The 21626-nt window shown below is 34.1% G+C and overlaps 1 protein-coding gene across 10 annotated transcripts in view; it reads right to left on the reverse strand.

The window, feature by feature from the left end:
* Window positions 1–21626, reverse strand: part of Klc (kinesin light chain) — a 91462-nt gene that overhangs the window by 7447 nt on the left and 62389 nt on the right. For 5 of the 10 annotated variants that reach the window (XM_076121161.1, XM_076121159.1, XM_076121160.1 and 2 more), the window contains 11 exons: window positions 15222–15424; window positions 14576–14703; window positions 12155–12383; window positions 11592–11725; window positions 11046–11170; window positions 10353–10478; window positions 9877–9955; window positions 3707–3816; window positions 3080–3196; window positions 1297–1308; window positions 482–571 (listed from right to left, as the gene is read on the reverse strand). In XM_076121161.1, coding sequence (XP_075977276.1) covers window positions 482–571; window positions 1297–1308; window positions 3080–3196; window positions 3707–3816; window positions 9877–9955; window positions 10353–10478; window positions 11046–11170; window positions 11592–11725; window positions 12155–12383; window positions 14576–14703; window positions 15222–15424 — 1353 coding nt within the window. The remainder of the gene's footprint in view (window positions 1–481; window positions 572–1296; window positions 1309–3079; window positions 3197–3706; window positions 3817–9876; window positions 9956–10352; window positions 10479–11045; window positions 11171–11591; window positions 11726–12154; window positions 12384–14575; window positions 14704–15221; window positions 15425–21626) is intronic. The other 5 variants (XM_076121162.1, XM_076121158.1, XM_076121165.1 and 2 more) reach the window with 3 other exon arrangements.

Below are 21626 nucleotides of genomic sequence, written 5' to 3' on the forward strand. Positions count from 1 at the left end.
TAAGTACTTTCAGATACAATTAAAATCTGTTTGAGAACAAATACATTTACTAATTGTTTACAATCCTGAAAAGCTAATTTTGTAATTTCTTTTACTCTATACTATTTTGCTTATAATACACTCATATATTTCACACCACACATCTTGGGCAAACCTAGAATCGCTATATGGTGCATTTTAAATCTTATTTACTTTGCGATAGCAAATCTTTGCCTGTTCTTTACTCAAAGAGACCTCTCCCTCATTCCCTGAGGACTCTTTACTAATTAACTTCAAACTAGTCTCATAAGACGAACCTCTCCCTCATTCCAGGAGGAGACTCTTTACTTATCAACTTTAAACAAGTCTCAACATATCGGACATATCTCTCCTGTATTCTAAGAGACTGTCTATTAATAAACATATAATAGTCTGAATGCGGAAACGAAGTCATCAATGAACAAGACAAAGCGACAAACATGTATCTATCTCACTTCCTAACCTCGTCATGGTTGTCTTGATGCGGCTCCATACCCTCGCGGCTGCCGTGCCGCGCGCTCCTAGCGCGGGATTGCTTCACGATGTCCAACGCCTAACACCCAATTACAATTAGCAACTGTTTCAATCTTACTGACAATATATGGGACTATGGTATTGTCATGATTTTTAGATATGTTTGGAAGAAACAATTAGGAACTCTTTAAATCTTACTAATAAAGTATGGGACTGTATTGTGGTGACTTTTTGGTATGTTTGGAAGGAATAATATTGATGGATAAAATTGACTTATTTATTATTTAATATTGTGATAAAAGAATAATTTGCAAGCTGATTGGTCGACTAGGATATTATATTTAGAAAGCTATTTCTTGTTAAGAATTATTTAACGTAAAGTTTTTTTTAAGCTTATTATTAGGTAGGTAGCTTTCAATATTTTTCACAGATACCCGTAAAACTACGGGCATAGGTATACGCGTGCACCCGAACGATAGAACACGTAATTTACATACACGTATACGCTTGTCTCACCAAAAGTAAAAAAGGAAAATGAAAATTCTCTAAAACACATATTTTTCTAAATATAAAATCCTCTGCTCTGCCTAAAGCTTGCAAAATCAAGAAATAAAAGAGCGAAATGGCTTTAATGGCAAGAATCGACTAACATTTATATTTAAGCCTAGAAAACGAGAACGATGAAGACTAGCTTTCACATTACACATTTTAGAAACATATTCATTTATTCGCCAATTGTTCAGTCACCTGTAATATTAAATAACTAAGCGTTTGTTACATATTATTAGCTGTATCGTGACTTACTTGCTGTACGTGCTAGGCAGCGTGCAAAATTAATTGTTCCGTTAAATTATGTGCTCAGTATATAGCCAATATAATAATAATATATTTAGTGATAATTTTGAAGATATAACATTGCCCGGTAGTCTATATAGATACTAAGCCCTCAACTGGAACCTACTCTAGCCGTTCTGTGCCTCAAGTCTTTACCACTATCGACTTCGACAACCGGCTAGCTGTCGAAAATGTATGATAATCGGTTCAGCGCCTCTAGCGGGCGGTGTAGAAACTATTTTTGCAGAACATTTTAAATGTCAAACTCGCGATACTCGGAAGTACCGACCGTACAGAATCGTGCTACTGATCTTCTTGTTAATAAAGTATTTTTTCTGTCATAAGATTGGTTTTTTTGTAATTTGGAGTATCCGGGCAATGTCAAAACTGAGCAGTTGTTATAATAAACTTTATACGTATACGTAGATAGGTGTGTACGTGTGTGCGTGTCGTTATAAAGCAAAAAGTTTTGATTGTGAAAATATTCCAAAAAATATTAGAAATATACTTTGAGAAAAAGTAAATTCAATTTTAAATCTTAATCTTCTAAACATAGAATGTATTATCAGCGCGTATAAACCCGTATGCGTTAATATATTTAATCAACATGCGACTGTGTACTCGTTGAAAAAAAAGGGTTTTTAAAAACTTGGTGATAAAGAAAATTAACCAGTTTAGTATCAAAAAGTCTCGAGACCAACAATGCCTAGTTAGTCCGTCATTGTTTTACTTCTATATTTATAAAATTGGGCCAAAAAATGTATTTAATTCATTTTTAATCCGAGGTTATTCGCACCAATAATACACTCGCTATAAAAACTTTCTAAATAGTATAAAATATCTCTATAAATCAGTCAAACCATTCAGATGGTTATTTGTATAAAAACATGATTAAAAACTACTAGTAAAAGTGCAGAAACTCTCACGCCAGTGAAATATTATATCAAAAACACTTTGTGTAGTGAGAAAACCGTTAAAAATGCTAATATTATTAAACCTAATTTAGTTTGTAAATGCGTAAATCTTAAAATACCTAATCTATACTTATATTTAATTGCGTCTAGCTACCTATATATATATCTATAATTTTACTATGAATAAACTCATAATCTTCAATTAAAAGTAGCCATACTCATTCTTTAGCTGAACTATATTTTAAATAAAGATATTTTGTAGTCTTTACTCTATCAACGATTTTAGTAATATCTAAAATCGTTCAGAATAAGAATTAATCATTAATTTGAAGAAGTTAAGCTTACTTGAAATGAATTCAAGTAAGAAACTTATTGGTTATTGTTCTAAAATCATAAGGGTAAACCACAAAATGTAGAATGAGGCGTTATAAGTTATACTGACGACTCTTTAGACCCGGAATTTCTTAGTAGGAATTGTTTTGAATTACCTAAGCCCAAACGTGTGATCTTATAAAAAACGCTGAGTATGGCTGTCTAATTTCGAAATAATATTTTATAAAATCTAGTTAAAACGAACGGAGACTACTGTAGCGTAACATTAGATATAGGTAAAGTTAGCTATTACTAAAATACGCTTATAAATCGTTATATAGATTTCGTTATTATTTCAGACATAAATACTCCTATATTGCGAAAATCTAGACCTAAAAATTCACTAAATACTATTCTCGATCCTGATTTCATATTGTAGTAATATCATCATTATATTACTTTCCTATATAGATATCTCCTATGCTACATATTTATTGTGTAGTCTGTTGTATAATAAGTATGTTTACCTCCTTCCGGCTGCGTAGCGCGCAGTCCTCGAGGGTCTCGGCGGCCTCGTACTTGCCCTGGCGCCGGTACAGCGCGCCCAGGTTCTTTAGCGTCGTTGTTACTGTTGGGGAGTCCACCTGTACGAGAAAATATTATCATAGTCAGGCCGTTACAAATTCGCACGTTTGTCATGGTCCGATTTATGACGAGAAGGAAAATATTGATGGTCTACCTGAAATATTAAACTTGAGTATAATCATATAAAACGTAGGTGTTTAAACAGTTCACAATTATGTAGAAATATAAAGCTGCAATTAGTTAAGAGTATTGAAAATAATTGAATGTCAGTATTAATCATAATTTTTTGCACGAGTTCGTACAAAATTGTAAAGTTTAGTGATACAACAAAGTTATTAAACTGATAAAGTAAGGGCAAATCATCAATTATTATTTATTATAAATGAATATGTATATGACGTCTTGCAAACAGGTCAGGCGTATAGTACTCGTAATCGACGGTCCTGTATGGCAACATGTATCTATGGATGTGAATGGAGCAAGAGAAGTTCGTAAGGATTGTATCAAATATCGTACGGTAAGCAGGTGTAATCTTATGTATGTATGTAAAAATGAATGGTCTTTCTTACCTTCGCAGCCTTATGCCATCCGCCGTATTCACCGTAGGGCGCGTTTTCCTTCTGCAAGTGTTTGTTCTCCTCGCGCTCCTCAGCCACCTGCCAGATGGGTTTGTTGTCACCTGTCAACATTGACATTACATTAATAATATTGTATAAAACAATCTTACAAAATAATATGTTTATAATTTAATTTTAGCTTAAGGTATATTGAACACCGAAACGTCACACAATTTCAAGTTATTTAATAGCTCAAACTGAAATTGGCCAGATAGTGGTCTCACGACTTTATAATGGAAGGTGACCCATGCACAGCAGTTGGACAAAAAATAGGTGAAATTTATAAAATAGAATTAAAATTGAGTAACGTTTCAGTATTTGCACTCTATACTAACAATATATTTCTAAGCATTACAATATAATAAAAAAGCCATTCAAAATTATAAAAAAAACAAATGTGACACAAGTCGGGAAGGTGTGACACACTGGCAAGAAACTTGACATTAAAAGAAAGAATAACAAACAAAAAATACATACAAATTATAATTAAAATCACCTAATCAAAACTTAGTCTACCAAAAACCAGCTTACGTCAAAACGTTGTAAACTAAAGTGTTTACAAAATTTTGATGTCAACTTTTAAAGCCTCTTACTTCAGTTCAGCTTTGCATTCAGTATTTATTGTCAGAAATATTATACTGCAACATATTTAATCGTACCTTTTTGTATAAAAAACTGTCAAAATAGTAACTATTAGACAACAAAGTGGTATTAATATTTTGACTGCCTTCGTGGCGCAGTGGTTTAGGTCACCACGCCACTACCATTGTTTCGGGTGTAGTTGTACTTTGCGTCTGTTGTTTGTATGTTTGTAGAAGTCTCCGCAACACAAGAGCAATTCTTAGTGCGGGAGTTGTCTTTTTTTTTCAAGACAAAAGTAAAATTGCTTACAATGTTATATACACAAGTGATTTTATTCTTTTTTTAAAGTTACAGTTTTAAGTATATACCTATTTCTGACGCTATTACTGCTGAACGTAGGGCTACGAATGAAGCCAAAGTTTTCGATAAACTAAGTTAAGTTGTTAGGTGTTTGTTCTTTGCCTTTCCTACCTGTGCCACACGTAATCCAAACTTGTGTCACTCACCAATTTAGTTTCGTTAAATAACCTCCACAATGCACCAATTGGGTAAATAAAGGACCTGGTTAGGATTGTATACTTTGATTTTAGAAACGGAAGGCTTTGTATTTAGGTTAAATTGAGTACAGTTATTGCACCAATCACCTACTAAGTAGCTTTAAAGTCAATTGGTAAATTCATAATAGATTTATTTTTTAGTAAAAATTAAATTTAGTAGTCAAGGCCTAATCCCCTCTCCCATTACGGGAGGAGATCCTTAGCCAGCAGTGGGACATTAATGGATTAATTTTATATCTTCATAAGTAGTAGCCGTTTCGTTGCGTTAAGGTTCACAGCATTGTAGTTTGAGAAAGTAGATATTAAATTGAAGAATTTAAGCATAATAAAAACAGTTTTTTCTTTTGAGAGCGTTTCCGTTTCTATAATCAAAGTGGAATAAATAATAAAAATTAAAATAAACCAAACATTTTACGATGTCAATTTAATGTAAATAAATAGTATATAAATATACTTTTATAAACCATGTTATATAAAATTCAGCTGGTTTTTATTATTTGGTATACAATTTAGTTAATGACGACGATTTTGTATACACTAAATTTTCTCTAGAAAAAAGGCAAAGATAGATATTTAATATCTTGTTTACCCTAAAAGTAAATATTGTCACTGTAACTTTGGCTTGGTAGGTAGTATTTTAGTAGGTATTGCATAATTTTCCGTAAATAAAATAAGTATATATCAAAATCGACGCCATATTATTTGGCATAATAAATTTTGGAAGGGCAAGAAACTGGTAATAATTATAACAAAATATTTTTGGTTAAAAAGTCGCCATTTACTAGTAAAACGTATAAATTATGTTTAAAAATCAAATCAAAATAAAACTTCAAATTAATTATTATTTTTACCAGTAAACGGACACTTCACGATTTACAGCCGTACATTGGAACATAACAATAAAAACTTTTATAATAGCGACAAAGTAAAGAAATAATAAATCTATAATAAAAAATAAAGAGCAGACTGCAGACCCCTTTCCCTCAAACTATAGAATAATACCTTCAAAGATGTTTCAGGGTTAGTTGAAAGTAAAAAGATCTTTACTTGCAAAGTATAAGTTTCATACACAATATTATTTCCTTGTGTAGTATTCTTTGTGGGAGTAAAACCTTTAGTCAGTTTTATTTAATAAACTTGCTAAATTAAAATAATTTAACAATTTCGCTCATTTAAAATCAAGGCAATTGAGATATACATGATTCTAACATATACATTTTTATCATTTACATTTCATACGATTTAATTCCAATAGGAAGAAGTTCTTGAGAGTCAGGATCTAGGCAAGATATTGTGCGCATAGCTAAAAAAAGAAACTAAAAAAAAGTCTTACTGAAAAACTATAAAAATTCCCCCGTGTCGCTTTTACAAAAGCTCAAAGACATTAAAAATACGAAACGAATTATTAATATGGGCGCAAATAAATTTAAAAAAGTAATTTAAATATTAGCCTCGCGCGGTTTAGTCTGTTTCAACCTTATTTATATAATATATTAAACTGGTAGTATATCAGCATGCTGAATTTCGGCTACAAAGATATGATAAACATTTTTTTTTTGCAAGTGTGTAAATACATAAATGTATTTGCACCAACATTCATATATTTCTCCTAATTCATAGTTAATACTTTTATTTTAAACAGATAATGGAAGCCTAATCTATCAACAAAGAATCATTTTTAAATTTATTTATTTATCTTCATATCATTTAACGGCTAGACTGGATATTGTAAAATTTTCATGAACAAATTCTATTTATGTATTTAATACATTACTAAAAACGATTTTCAACAACTTCTAAATGAACAGTACTTACGGTTAATAGACTCTATGACAAAACAAAAATCTAAACTCGTTCACTCGGAATAATCTTTATATTTAATAGATTAGCTCTTTCAATCGTCTAAATTCCCTTAGTTCGCAGCAAAGGCAACCGAGATTGTCATTATTGACAATATTTCTTGATATGTGAACGTTTATTCACAGTCAAGATTGAAGACAATTCCTATCACCTATCTGTATTGCTATCAAAGCATGAGCTTTTCACCAGAGATGTGCTATGCAGCTATGCTAGGAGGATGTAATAGCTATGCTCAATGGCGTAACTACAGTGTGGCAAGTCGGTAAAATGCCACGGTCCCTCGGTCGGAAGGGGCTCCTTCCGATGAATTTGCCATGAACGGTATAGTTACGCCACTGGCTATGCTATAAAACTATGTGATCATTTCCACCGATACTAAGGTATATAGCGGTGCGAGAAAGATGTGCTATGAAGATGTGCCGCAGCGAAGTAGCATATAGCTACACCACGCGACTATCCATAGCACGCTTCCTTCCACATAAAAAACTTATCTTACCCCCGGTTGCTGAGTATATTTAGCGGTAGTTTATCTATTAAATAGCATTTTTCTTATATGAGTTTTGACACTATTGAATAGATAAATTACCGCTAAATGTACCTCAGAAACCGGGGGTTAATGATTTCTACCAGTGCTATACTATATGCATAAATGACTATGATTGGTGGATATTAAACACAACCATAGCAATGTAGCATAGCACATCTCTGGTAGAAAAACACCTTTTAGACAATTACATCTAATAGTAACCATATTTTTTTTAATGGCAAGACATAAGAGTATCAAAGCCTATTCGAAAATCAAATGCATAAAGAGATCTATTAAAAGAAAACAATATAAGAAAAATATTTTTATTTTTTACTGGACGCAAATGGCATTCGAGACAATAATTGTATAAAAATATAATATTTTGTTTATTGACGAAGTTATTGATTTATTTTTGCGTCGAATAAAAACTAATTCTCACTAATTACATGCATCTAAATATATTTTTTATCTATTTTTATTACAATACTATAATGCAACAGGCCTTAAAATACTGATAATTAAAGGTATACCTTATTCGTTTACCCGACGTTTCGATCGAATTTGCATCAACCGTGGTCACAGGCAGACTCTTTAATTTTCAATCGCGTTTAAGACTAGTTGCATTATAATATTACCTTCATTATTACACAATAAAAATAACATTTGTCTATACTACAAAAAAAATCATAAGACAATTCAAAAAGTAAAACAATGCAGTAACTAAAATCTCACTAATATAAAACATTAAAAAATAAACTAACATGCAATATTTTTTGTATTTTTCATTGACTATTTACAAATTTCATCTACTTATTGAATAGAGAAATTAATATTAGAAAAACAACATTTATTTTTTAATACGGAAAACAAAATCATAGTATACTTTTGTGCTTTGGTCGAAACGTTTTTAATGAATATAATAAAATTAGCCTCCACCGTCCTGCTGTTGAGAAATGACAAAATAAATCGACTATAAAATAATATATTTTAAAACATATTATAACAAAAAACAAAGAAAATAAAGACCCCATGTTGTTGTGCAGCAGAGACAATCATATATCGATTGAATTATCTATCAAAGTAACAAATAAGAATTGCTAAACATTTTCTAAAGACTGTGTAGTATATGAATTGGCGATTTTTTATGGAAGGCCCAACTCATACTAGCGGAGATGCTGCTAAGATACTAAGACATAAATCAATCACATTTAGGGGAAGTTTATCTTTTCAATAGCGTTTAAGCTCATATAAACATGACAGTTAGAATAGATACTACGCTCCGATGGATAGAAAGTCTAAACGCAAGTTAAAAACGGCGGGGCATTGGTAACTAGTGTATTACGTTCATTTTGTCATTTCTCTAACTTTATTTATAGTTTATAGTATAGTTATAGCAGCCATTTTAAATTATTATGCTATAGGAATGTCGCAGTCTCCTGCTATAATATTAATGTTCACTTATAATTCATTTCATATACTATGCGCGCGACTGTTTGTGTTATTTTTTAGGCTTTTTTAATGATGCTATATACTCTGAAAATGTAAATAAAATATGGTCAGTTTGTGTTAAATATAGAGTATATATTATTCATTGTTTATTGAAATAAAACCAATAGTTTTAAGAAATGTAAGTGTAATATTATTGTTTTTAAGTAATAATATTATTATTAAATTGTAGTTATGTACCAAATACCAAATAGATGTTACTCCAATAAAACAAATTGTATAAACCTAATACCAAAAATAAAATTAGGTATAAGAAAATAAAAACTACAAAAGATCTATGCTTTTCCAAGTTACCCAACACTGACAAAAAATATTATTACCAAAAACTGTTATAAAAAAATTACTATGTACATATTACTGAAGACATTTGTCAGTCTTAGGAAATAATTGGAATGTATAAAAATAAAGTACACTTTCATACCACCTTCAAAAAGGCCTGAGATCATTCAACATAACATCACTTAAGCCTTTTTTATACTGAAACTGCAAAACACTTTCAGCAGACAAGAAGTTTATTGGAAGTATCATAATCAACATAAGAGCCAGAATATAGCTCACTATAACAGCTCACTGATTCTACCACTATCGGCAAACGGCTAGCTAGCCCACTGACTGTAGAAAATCGTGACACAGTTCTGCCGTAGCGCTATTCTCTACAGTACCGACTGTATAGAGTGTGTATAGAGCAAAGAGAGTTTGACATTTAAAATTTACTGCAAAAATAGTTCCAACGGCGCCCGCTAGAAGCGCTGATGATTCTCATAAAAAAAATTCTTGATAGCCAGCCGGTTGTTAACAGTGGTGCAGAATCACGTTACTGGTCTCTACTTGTTATTATTCATTTGGATAACTAAAACATTTATTAAATCGTAGAATATCTTCCTTAACTTCAACACCAAAAGTTTAAGACTTGATTACTGAATAATTCAATCTTACACACCAAAAAGTTTATATTTAATTAGAATCATTATTAAGGTACATTTTTGTATGTTATAATGAGCTATACTTCTTTATTCGCTACACTACGTAAAATATCTACCAATAGTAGAATGTTAGCGCAAAGATATGATGCAAATTGATATGTGACTCACCGTCGATAGTTCCGAACTCTCGTTCGTGTGCCCGCGTGAGCACCTGCTTGTATAATGTCTCGGCTTCTTTGTACTTGCCCTGGGAAAAACAACGTTTTATTCATTAACAACTGATTTAAAATAGTAAACATGGTAATAATAGCGGAATAAATAGTTCTCCGTTGTATTTATATGAGATATTGTGTATTTAAATACGTTTTTACTCTAAAATGGCGCAATCGATAGGGGTGAAATTAGACAAGCCACAGGTACAATTATGAGCAAAAAAAAAGTAAAGAACAATTTTATATTGATTAGGCGACTTACTCATTGATCAATATATTAATGAGTAATCGTTGTGATCTATTTATTTTACCATCTTAAATGTAACAGTAATTGCTTTAAGTCTGTCTGTGCGTTAGTTTTGTTTAAGGCACGATAAAATGTCCCCACAATATTAGATTCATTTCTAGTTTTCAAAGAGACAGTAGACAGACCTGTTTGAGATAGCAAGAGGCGAGATTGTTCTTAGTCTTGGCGACATTGGGGTCGTCGGGTCCCAGCTTGCTCTCGTAGATCTCGAGCGCGCGCTGGTAGTACTGCTCTACTTCCTCGTATTTGTTCTGCAATAAATAATAGTATAGGATTAGTTTAAGATTTTGAAGTAAACAATACATTTTCAGAATAAACTGATCAAGATTTACGTTAACAACATTATTGATACATCTCATGATACCGATATAGTTGTTAAAAGCAAGTTTAAATCGTCCACTATTTATTAAGAAACTTATTCTGGTACATGCTATACTTCTGCATTACTTTTTTTATTGTAGTACATACAAAGGTATTCGGTTTTATTGTTATTCAACTTTCATGTAAATCAAGAAGTTCGATAAGTCTAAACTAGGCCTTTACCGTTTGTCGTTAACCTATAAATTAATCCATACTAATATTATAAATTCGTAAGTAACTCTGTCTGTCTGTCTGTTACTCAATCACGCCTACTAACTACTGAACCAATTTGCATAAAATTTTGTATGGAGATATTTTGATACCCGAGAAAGGACATAGGCTACTTTTTACCCTGGGAAAATGACGCATTCCCATGGGAAAATTCAGATGGCGGACGAAGTCGCGGGTAAAAGCTAGTACTTAATATAAAGAACATTAAAATGGCGTGTTGTGAGTACCTGGTTCTGGCACAGCAGCGCCAGGTTGTTGAGCTGCTTGGCCACGTCGGGGTGGTCGCGGCCCAGCACGGCCTCGCGGATGCACAGCGCGCGCTTGCACAGCGGCTCCGCCTCGCGGTACTTGCCTAATCACATAAATATGTTTCATATTACTATTTTATCTAGCTTATTATACTTATCACTTATATATATTAAATAGAATATAGTAGTTAAAAAGTATCCCAATCACACATGTGCATAGAAATATTTGTATGAGTCCTTGAGTATGTTAAAATTTCAAATGTTGTTTTACATAACCTTGCAAGTGGTCATCTATACTTGTAGGTGTGAATTCGTGCGATATTCGTAAATAAATCATATGTACATTGTATCGATTTAGAAGAAAATTTGGTTTCATTATATAAATTCAAGTAAGCAATTAACTAGAAAGTCATCTTTGATGTGTAACAATTTTTATTCCTTTAAAAATCAAGGTTGAATGATTTGATTGGATTCCTATTATCACTGTAATCGTATATGTTGAAAATGAGCGTATAGTGTACATACCTCTCTTCCCGTAGAGCACGGCGAGGTTGTTGAGCGTGGCGGCGACGGCGGGGTGGTTCTCGCCCAGGGTCTTCTCGCGGATGGACAGCGCGTCGTTCAGCAGGTTGGCCGCCTCTTTGTACTTGTTCTGGTCCCTGGACAACGATAAACACTGGGATTATAACACTGAAGCAAAAATAAATCTCAGTTAATATTAAAAAGAGGTAGAAATTTGCAAGTTTTAATGTGGGGAGTAACTAATATTTCATTTTTTTTTTTATTATTTAAAACCTACAAGAGAACATTCACAACTAACTGATTTCTAAAAGGTCGATTTCAATTGGAAAAAATATGTGATTTCGTCTTACTTTGTTGATTTTTAAAGTAAGACGATGCCTAATGTTCGAAATTACATATTTTTGTTAATAATAATTATCGAACGAATTTGATTAACGTATGATTACATTATTGAAGATAACTTTAACTATAACGTGGAGACGACGTATCGTAGCACGAAAGTGAACCTACGAAGACCGCGCCATACTGTGCTAACACTGTAAATCAATGGAAAACGTTGAACCTACCTGTAGACCAAGGCGAGTATGTTGAGCATGGTGGCGACGTCGGGGTGGTCGTGGCCCGAGGTCTTCTCCAGGTCCTCGAGCGCCTGCTTGCAGAGCGGCACGGCCACCTCGTAGCGGCCCTGCGACGCGTACTGGATCACCAGGTTGTGCAGCGTGCGCAGGCGCGCCGGGATCTCGTAGCCCGCGTTCACCTGCTGCGCGAAGTGCAGCGGCGGCGTCGGCGACATCGCTGCACCGATGGTACCACGGTTATTGACATGTTAAAATGTATATTACATGTTTGAATAAGAATATGTAGAAACCTAATTGAAGTAAAGGTGTTGCCAATACTAAACAGCAGTAATTCAAATTTTGTGTGTTACGGATAAATAAAATATGTAAATTTTTTGGATTAGAGTGACAGCATGCCATTTCTATTATCGCTTTTTCAATTCAGTCAGATTTTATAGAAAAAAATAATAAAGATTTACACTTTTCAAGCTCTTTATAATAATATTTATCTTTTAGATACATCTTTATCAATGACTACATACTGTCACTGTGAGACCATACAAAAAATAGTTTCTCTACGCTTTACACATCAAATGTAAATAAAAATTTATATTTCCCATTTCCAGAAGACCTTTACAATTTTTTGCCACCGGTTCATGTTCATGTATTCAATATGTTCAATACTGGTACTAAATATTTACCACCCACATTACTGTGTACTACGTTAGATAATGCGTCACATAGGAAATACTATAAAGATAACACTACACGTTTACTCAATGATAACGCTCATGTAATATTTGTATGAAGATTGTGTAAGATGAAAGTCAGTAGGTTAAAGATTAATTAAGTCCTTGACTTTAAAGAGAGACAATGAACCGGGAAATTATGTTTTGTAGTATTGTTTTGTTGGTAAAGGTTATTTTTGAGTAATATTTAAAAAATCGATAGCTGTGTAGGGACACTCCTGACGCTACAATATTGTGTAGTCAGCCTGCGAAAGTCCGGCGCAGCAGTCGTCTCCGCGCACTCATTTAGTTAGGTCATATATTCAGTAATTAATATAGTAGTAGTATATTTGTTATTATCTGGTACCAGTAAATATATATCGTGTATCATGAAGCAGTTTATTCATCGCCTTTAGCACCTCAAGCATCTATAAGCTGATAATGAGATCGCAGGATCCCGGATCGGGTAAAGCACTATTGCTCTTTTCTTATTATTATTTCGCAATAGGAACGCGGAGGTTATAAACGTATATGGTATATGGAAATCAGCTCCCCAATGTTCGCCTCTATTACATGGGACTAATATTATAAATGGCTAAATATGGGTGTATTTATAAATGCCACAGTTTGTAAGGACGGATGTGTGTATGTACGTTTGTTACTTTTTCATGCAAAAACGATTAAACGAATTATGAAATTTGGTACACATATAGCTAGTCAATTATAATTAGTTAGTTCAACAATACGAATGTTTAAGTACTGCAGAAATACTTCTCGAGATTATTTTCAATGGATTAAATATTTCTAGACTATAAAAACCTGTAGTAACTAGCATAATAAATGTATTAAAGAGTGCGCAGGTGTGACAACTACGCAATAACCAAGCGTGATGGAATGAGCTAGAATAGTTTTTGTATGAAACTAGCTGCTGAAATGTTTTACTGTTAAGAATAGTTAATATCTGTCTGCAATTAGAAATTGTCTGGGGACAGCTTTTATTAATATGAAATATGAGTGTTATTTTTATAGCATAATGTCTTTTAATTTTTGATGGCCAATACGTGTTTATTGTGAAGTTGAAGTAGATTATAAATCAATTTAAAAAGTGATTCGAATGTTAAATCAACTATCATTTCAAAACTATAACATTTTAAACACTAACATGACATGTACGTTAATTAGCTGTAAATCAATCTCATTTGTATATTATGTCATTGTATAAGAAACTATTATCTCCTACCACGTTTACTTCGTGATAATAACGATTTTGCTTAATGTGTTCTTCGTAATTGGCGTAATGTTTTTTTATTTTTAATTATGCACAAATCATTGTAAGCTGTGAAGAACCCTCAAGGAAATAAATAAATAAATAAAGTAGGTAAAAATCTCTTTTACTCAACAGTAAAAATATAACAAACTATGCAATAAACCCAATTACCGTTAATTCAAATTCGTGAGCGTAATAAAGTCCCTTTCTATCATCATTGGTCTGTAGCTATTGTACATCTATTACAGATGATTAAGGTGGCGTCAGGTAGAATAAGTGCACTTTCGTTCACGGCTAAAGAGGCCTGTGCGGGAGTGGCAATCCTTTTTATACTTACCCGTAAATACTTTAGATTGCTTTTGACTTAAGATGAGGTGAACGGACCATTGGACCGGACACAAGATTGTAAGAAAGTAAAATAAGTGTTTGTCTTACATTTGTTGTTCCTGTTGTCCTCGTGGTCATCATCTGGGAACAAGTCCACCATGGGATCGTCGCGCTTCTTCTCGCTCTGCCCGCTGCGGTTTGTGTCCGACTCTTCGTTCACGTCGCTGTCGTATTTACTGGAAACAATATATTGTTGCTTTAGATGGAAGAAATAATCAAAGGTAATTTTAATAAAGTTTAAGGTCGAAAAATTGTCCTAACTTTGTATCAATGCATCTAATTATGGCTTATTTAAATTGGTAACGTTGATGATATATTATTTATATTTCACTTTAAAAGCTGATGATAATGAATCTTAGATACATCAAATGAAAGTAAATAATAATGAAAGTAGACTCGTTAGTAAGTTAGAACTCGCGTTGTTGCATTATTAAAGGTATGTAGGCATTTGTATCCACTATTTTTGCAGACGCACACGAGCTCCATTAAAGCAATGAACTGTAAATTTATCCCTTCTGGCTTTACTCTAAAACTGGGTCTTTAAAAAGATGAATAACCACTTTTCCTTCATTTTTAATTTGAACAAGATAATGTACTTGCTCGCGCCGAAACATCAGGCAGTCCAAAGTTTAATGTTTTTTCGCATTCATTCCCGTTTAATATAATTATCGTTATGAAGATAATGTGTACTCACCGAATAGAAGCCATAAAGTCCAAGTGCTTGTTCTCCTCCTCGAGCTGTGCGACGCGCTGCTCCGAAGCCTGCAGGTGTTGCTGTGCGGCCGCCAGCTCGTCCCTCAGCCACGCGTTCTCCTGGCACAGCCGCCTGACCTGCGTGCGGAGCTTCTGCTTCTCGGCCTCCACTGATTGTAGGTGGGAGGCTAGGGCCATCATTACCTGGAAGAAAAAATGGGAATTAATAATTGTGTTTGGGATATGTTACCGTTCGTGCTGGTAGACGAGTCGCTGTTTAAAGTTTGTTTTTTATTTGGTGGGTTACGCAAGAGAGATTTTGAGTTAATTTTTAGAGTATAAGTGGGAAGAAAAATTGACAGTAAAGTTAAGGTGCCTCTGCGGTAAGGCAAAATACAAAGGACGTATGTAGTAGGTAAGGCAAGGAAGACCTGCGAAAACTCGAGATAAAATTGGGAAATACTGAAGTCGAGTGAAACAATATGAGAGTGACGAACATTCTTAAAAAAAAAATCTAGAGTTTATAAACAACTAAAAAGCTAGGCTTAATAACATTTTATCATTGAAAAAACATAAGCTCTTCCATCTTAACCTTCACATAACATCGTACAATTTTCCTAGTCGTTACTCCAACGACGAAGATCTGGGGCGTGAAATAACCTGGGCAATTTCGCGCGAGCGCAACGGAAGCGCGCAGTCGTGGCTAACTGCATCAACTCGCCGGCTAAGAGGGAAGTTGCCGTAATAAAATCATAGAAAATAACGCTCAGATGATTGTTTCATTATATGGCTATTGTTAGATTGTTTCGGATTATATATAGATACTAATGGATAGCGTTGTTTTGGATTTTATATGCAAGATAGTTAGCTATGATATAAGTGTCACAGTTAACGAACATTGATAAAATTGCCTTGCTTTCTGTTCTTGATATACAAGAAAAACAAAATTAAAGCAAAGAATTATACAACAAATCTAATTCATTATTCCTTCATTCATCGTATAGGTAGTGGTCTACCTAGTGTCAAAGATGTTCAAGGCGCCTGAAGGCCTTTGACATGACTGACATGGCGACTTTTAACGTGCCCTCCAAAGCACGGAGCTGCCTAGATAAAATACCATCACCGATCTATGGAATGACCGTGCCAAGGGTTCCCTCACCCATATATCGTTTGCCGACCGGAGAGCGCAACTGGCTATGGGCGTCTCTTAAATTTAATGAAACAGCTGTTTTGGAGAATCTAAAAACCACCTACTCTAAAGAAAATCGTACTACCCACATATAGGTATAAGAAGAAGTCAAACAACGTTGTAAAATAAAAGTTTAAAGCTTTTTTACAGTTATTTGCGCTGTAACATGCTCTTATAAAGCAGCTTCATTCCATTCGTATTCAGCGTGCAAGTGCATTTGGACAGGAACGTTGAACAAATACTATCGTAACTTGTGAAGGAATGTATCGACGTTTGGTATTGGAAAAGGCACGTTCAGAATTGGCTGTACGTGCGATTTTTGATATGTTTCAGAAGTTTTGTACGTGTAAATCTAAGATATTGACAGATCATTTTTGAGTGCAGGGTTTAAGAAGAAACTCTGGACAATCTTTGTTGATAAAACGCAATAAAACTGCAGCGCGGCAAATAAGGGATAGCGAGAAAAGTATAAGTGAGATCTTTTACGGATTAGTCACAAATAATGTCACTCGTACGCAATGCGTACTCCGACGTAAATGGAATGGGGAAAGATAGTTCTTTGCTTTATCATGGGACAGTATAGGCTGCTAAAAGATATATCCTACCAAAGAAAACGTATGACGAGTATCATCATCATCATATCAACATGTATACGTCCACTGCTGTACGATATCTACAACGTCCAGAGTGGTCTAGAGCCGCCCGCTGCCATCGGCTTCCCGATGCAATATACGACGAGTGATATTATATAATCTGCTGCAATTTCTTCATCTCATAATATCGTGGAAGAGAAAACGTACAAGCGGAAATAACTATTAATGGATATAACTGCAAATACCTATTAAAACCTCCCTTAAGCTTCATATACTGCGTGCGTTCAACAACACAAGGCAATCTTTGTCTAAGTGCATTTTATCGAGCAAAATGGAAATCCACGGGCGTTATTAAAGCCTTTGTTCAAGCTTAACACTTCGTATGCATATGCTTTTAATGCATGCATTTAACAATCGATCCATGTGTCCATTAGCTGTAGACTGTACTTTTGTTAGTGCACTTAACTATTTGGGATTGTGCTTTTGGCGTAGGCAAAAAAGCTGAAATCATTTTGTATGCTACAAGTATTTCCACGAAAAGTGTTGTGAATTCGTATTTTATTTAGTCTATTAAAAGAGTGCCAATCCAAACAGATTTAAGTGCTGAAGAAGACGAAATTACTTATTTCACTTTTATCTACTGTCATCAACATTGAATAAAAAAATGTCATACTAAGCAAGTTCTAAACGAATCAGACTTTCGTATTTTTAAAAGTAAGCATCTCTGTTGTCTATAGCACGATCTTTAATTCGGTATTGTGGGATTATTAATACTCTAGTCTACATGCCTAATAAATATCAGCCTTTGGTCATACAAGCAAAAAATTAATATATATATATATTATGTGTAAAGTTAGCATCAGAAATCACATCCCATCACGACAGTAGCAATGTATACCAACATTCGAATACCCCATTAGTTCTCCTAACTTATTTCATTCTTGAAGCCAAAAAGAACTCGGTATTCGACCAAGAACAATCCCTACAAGCACAAATAAGCCGGCTAAACTTACACATACTCTAAGAATAAAGCCGTTGGTCTTTAGTGGGTGTTTTACGAGGCGACAAAACGGGAACAGCTCTCTTGCTTTTCTAACTTTGACCAATGATTTGTTACTACCAGTTTGCAGAAGTTATAGGTATTTGGGTGGTCTGTTAGTAAATCGACTGTTGCAGTGTTTTCAATGTCTTTAATTGTCGTTATTGATCGTAAGTCGTAAACAAGAAAAAGAGCCCAATCCCACAGATTATAAGCCCCAACAGGTTTTTTTTTTCAAAACCTTTATCGAAGAATTAATGGAATTTCAGTTAGATGACTGAGTGCTTTCGAAGTGTCTGCGTAAAAAAAAATGATCAGGTTTTAGTCAATTAAGTTGTTAAGCAAAACCCTTAGCCTACACTAGGCTAAGGGTTTTGCTTAACAACTTAATTTATTAATTTTCTTAAAGCTGACTTTAACGATAGAAATGTTGGTAATAATCAGGAAAAATTGTACAACTATTCTCATTGCGAATGTTTTCGTAAAAGTAAAGCTACCCACTTTATTAATTGTCACAACTAATCAGAAACTTCATAACTCCGAGATTGGCACAACTTTTTATCCCCGTCGTCGACAAGGGTACAAGCCAAGGGGAGTGCGTGGGACCCACCCTGACTGTAGGTAATCTCAGACATAAATAAACCGAGTTGATTAATGAGGCTGCTTCAGTGCCGCGCTGTACCGCCCCCGGGTTTAAAAAGCTTTGGTTTTAGTGTAAATTAATTTTCGTTATTACTTTATGGATGGCAGGTGATGTTTTATGTTTTTGTACTGTCTAGGAAGGAAGAAAGGAAAAAATTAGATCAACGTAATCAATTTGTGACTATTGCTATCAAAAAGATTGAAAGGCTTCGTTACTTAAGAATTACTTGAAGTTGAACCAGACAGATGATGTGTGTTTGATTAAATACAACAAATAATAAAATGAATAGGTAAAAGTCATTAATGGCAAGTTCTCACTTACTACAATCTGATTGTAAGGACAGTCCCAAGACTGTTTGATCGCTATTGACAAAATATTAGTCACAAAATCTCTTTTAAATAAATTCCAAGCAATTTGAAAGACAAATCCAAATACACTAGCTGATCCGCATGAAAAAACACGTGTAGAAAATTTTATTCCCTATTTTACTTGTTTAGGGGCTAATTGAAAAAAAATCTGCGTTTAGTAGTAGTATGAATAGTTCTTGGAGCTTATTACGTGTATTCAGGACATACAAGTACTGCGCAGTGAATAGCGAGTAGTCACCCTAAGTTAAACACGTCGCGTCCTTTTGTCTATAATATAAACATTCCCACGTTCATCACTGCATTTTGTCGAGTCAAGGACTTGAGTTGGGGTTGTAGTGGTGCAAGTGCAAGGGATCTAGCGAAAATGATTTTAAAAAATAATAAAAATATAGATATAGATATCATTTTCTCAAACTAACGAGTAGTAGAACCTACATTTCGCCAAGAATCAATTCAATTTCCGTGGTAAACAAGAGGTCTCTTCTCATTGTCCTTTATTGAGCTTGTTTCCAACTCAGGGCTACAACTGATATTTAGTCAACAGAAAAACTTAGTTTATTTTTATTTACCTGAGGACATAAATATATGGGTCTAAATCAATAGCGATTTTATTAAAGACTAAATAAAGTTAGTTGGTTCTACCAGAAGGAGGCTTATAAAAGCTTCGTATATACGGAGAGTATTACGGAAATTGCTAAAAGTTACGATTTAATATTGCACAGACGCTAAGCTTACTGCATAGCTATAAAATCTTTAGGAGAATACCAAATAGAATGCATAGGAACAGTGTAGTACGAAAACTTACATAAGTTCAGGCTGCTCTGCCAAAAAACAACGTGACTTAACATATAAAAATTGATGTCTCTTCAAAGAATTTGGGCCAGTGGGGCGACGCATTACGGAAGACGTTTATAAAGGACGGCCACGGGATGGGGTCTGATTACGCTTGCAGAAATGGGTGAAGGTCAGATGAAAGGCAAATTGGAAAATTCACTGCTATCACTAGTCTCGGTTGGTAAGCCATATAAATTTATTAGAAGGATCTCTGAAACTGGTAGATTGATGTCGTATTTAGGGACCTAGTTTTGGACGACCGGTTGGCAGTATAATCTTCGTGGAGGTTGTCGAAATTGGCACAGGATTGGGATGAGTGACGTAAAACGAAGACTAGCTTATGCAGTGGCCCAATAATTGCAATGGTGCACCAAATCACGACTTAGCAATACTACAAAGTATCTAGTAGTATCAAATAAAGTATCTTAAACCTTAAAATTCTCAGTGTGTTTAAGAATCATTAGCAAATTAATATTACCTAATGCTTTGTTTCTAAGTAGGCTTAACTAAATTTATTCACATGTACTAATACTATACTAACTACAGACTTATGTCACAAATAGAGCAAAAGTCACAATACTTCGTTACAGAAGTTGTACCTATGTGTAAATAAAATACACAGAACGATACCCCTTTCGTACTTAATATAAGTGCTGCATTAGAGCTATAACCCCTTCAAATACTTACATACAAGAGGTCCTACATCCGCATACACGTGTCTAAAGCCAACATTTTTCCTACATTCTAATCGCCATAATCTCCCCACTTAGCCTGGTGCCAACGTCGACAACCTCCCGAGAGGGTGCCAAGTCCTTTGTCAGAGGCTGATACACCCGCGCAATTTCATTTTTACCCCCGACACAATGTGCGTTGAGATAAACTGCCTTAGTATGAAGTAGGGTTGTAACTGAGCTGTATCGGATGTGAATCGGACTTTTAAATCTATACTAATATTATAAAGCTGAAGAGTTTGTTTGTTTGATTGTTTGTTTGAACGCGTTAATCTCAGGAACTACTGGTCCGATTTGAGAAAATATTTCAGTGTTAGATAGCCCATTTATCGAGGAAGGCTATAGGCTATATAATATCACGCTACGGCCATTAGGAGCGGAGTAGCAACGAGAAGTGTTACAAAAACGGGTAAAATTATGACGCATTCTCTCTTATGTGATGCAAGCGAAGTTGCGCGGGTCAGCTAGTGTTCGATATACACTAGTCCCAAAAATTAAGGGATATAAAAAAAGAATCCAAATTTTTGGGTGATTTTCAACAAGCTGAAACTCCGAGGAAAATGGTCGTACAGAAAAAATAAAAAAAACAAATTGTAGCTCCAAGTGTCTAGTTTTTAGATATGACCATGATTTTTTTTTGTCATGGCCAGGTCTGGAGAAATCCTACGAAAACTACCAAAAAAAAATTTTTCCACATGTTTTTCCTCCTAAAAAAAGGTCCACGGGCTTAAAAAAATTTTTTTTTATTCTTTCGTTCTAAAGTTCTTTTAGAAAATTTAATCCTCTTTAATTTGCCGTATTTAAAAAGCCTGTACGACGATTTGCCACGGAGTTATCGTCAATCAAAGCAAAAAAGTTATTTTTGACTTTGATATTCAATAACTCCGGAAATAATGATCGTACAGGAAATCAAAGGAGGGTTTTGAAAACTGCACAATATTCTCTATAATAAAATGTAAACATCTTCTTAGAATTTTTTTTTTTTATTGAAACCTCGGACTGAAAAGAA

Source organism: Anticarsia gemmatalis, chromosome 12 (genome assembly GCF_050436995.1).
Source record: "Anticarsia gemmatalis isolate Benzon Research Colony breed Stoneville strain chromosome 12, ilAntGemm2 primary, whole genome shotgun sequence".
In the NCBI taxonomy this organism is placed as follows: Eukaryota; Metazoa; Arthropoda; class Insecta; order Lepidoptera; family Erebidae; genus Anticarsia; species Anticarsia gemmatalis.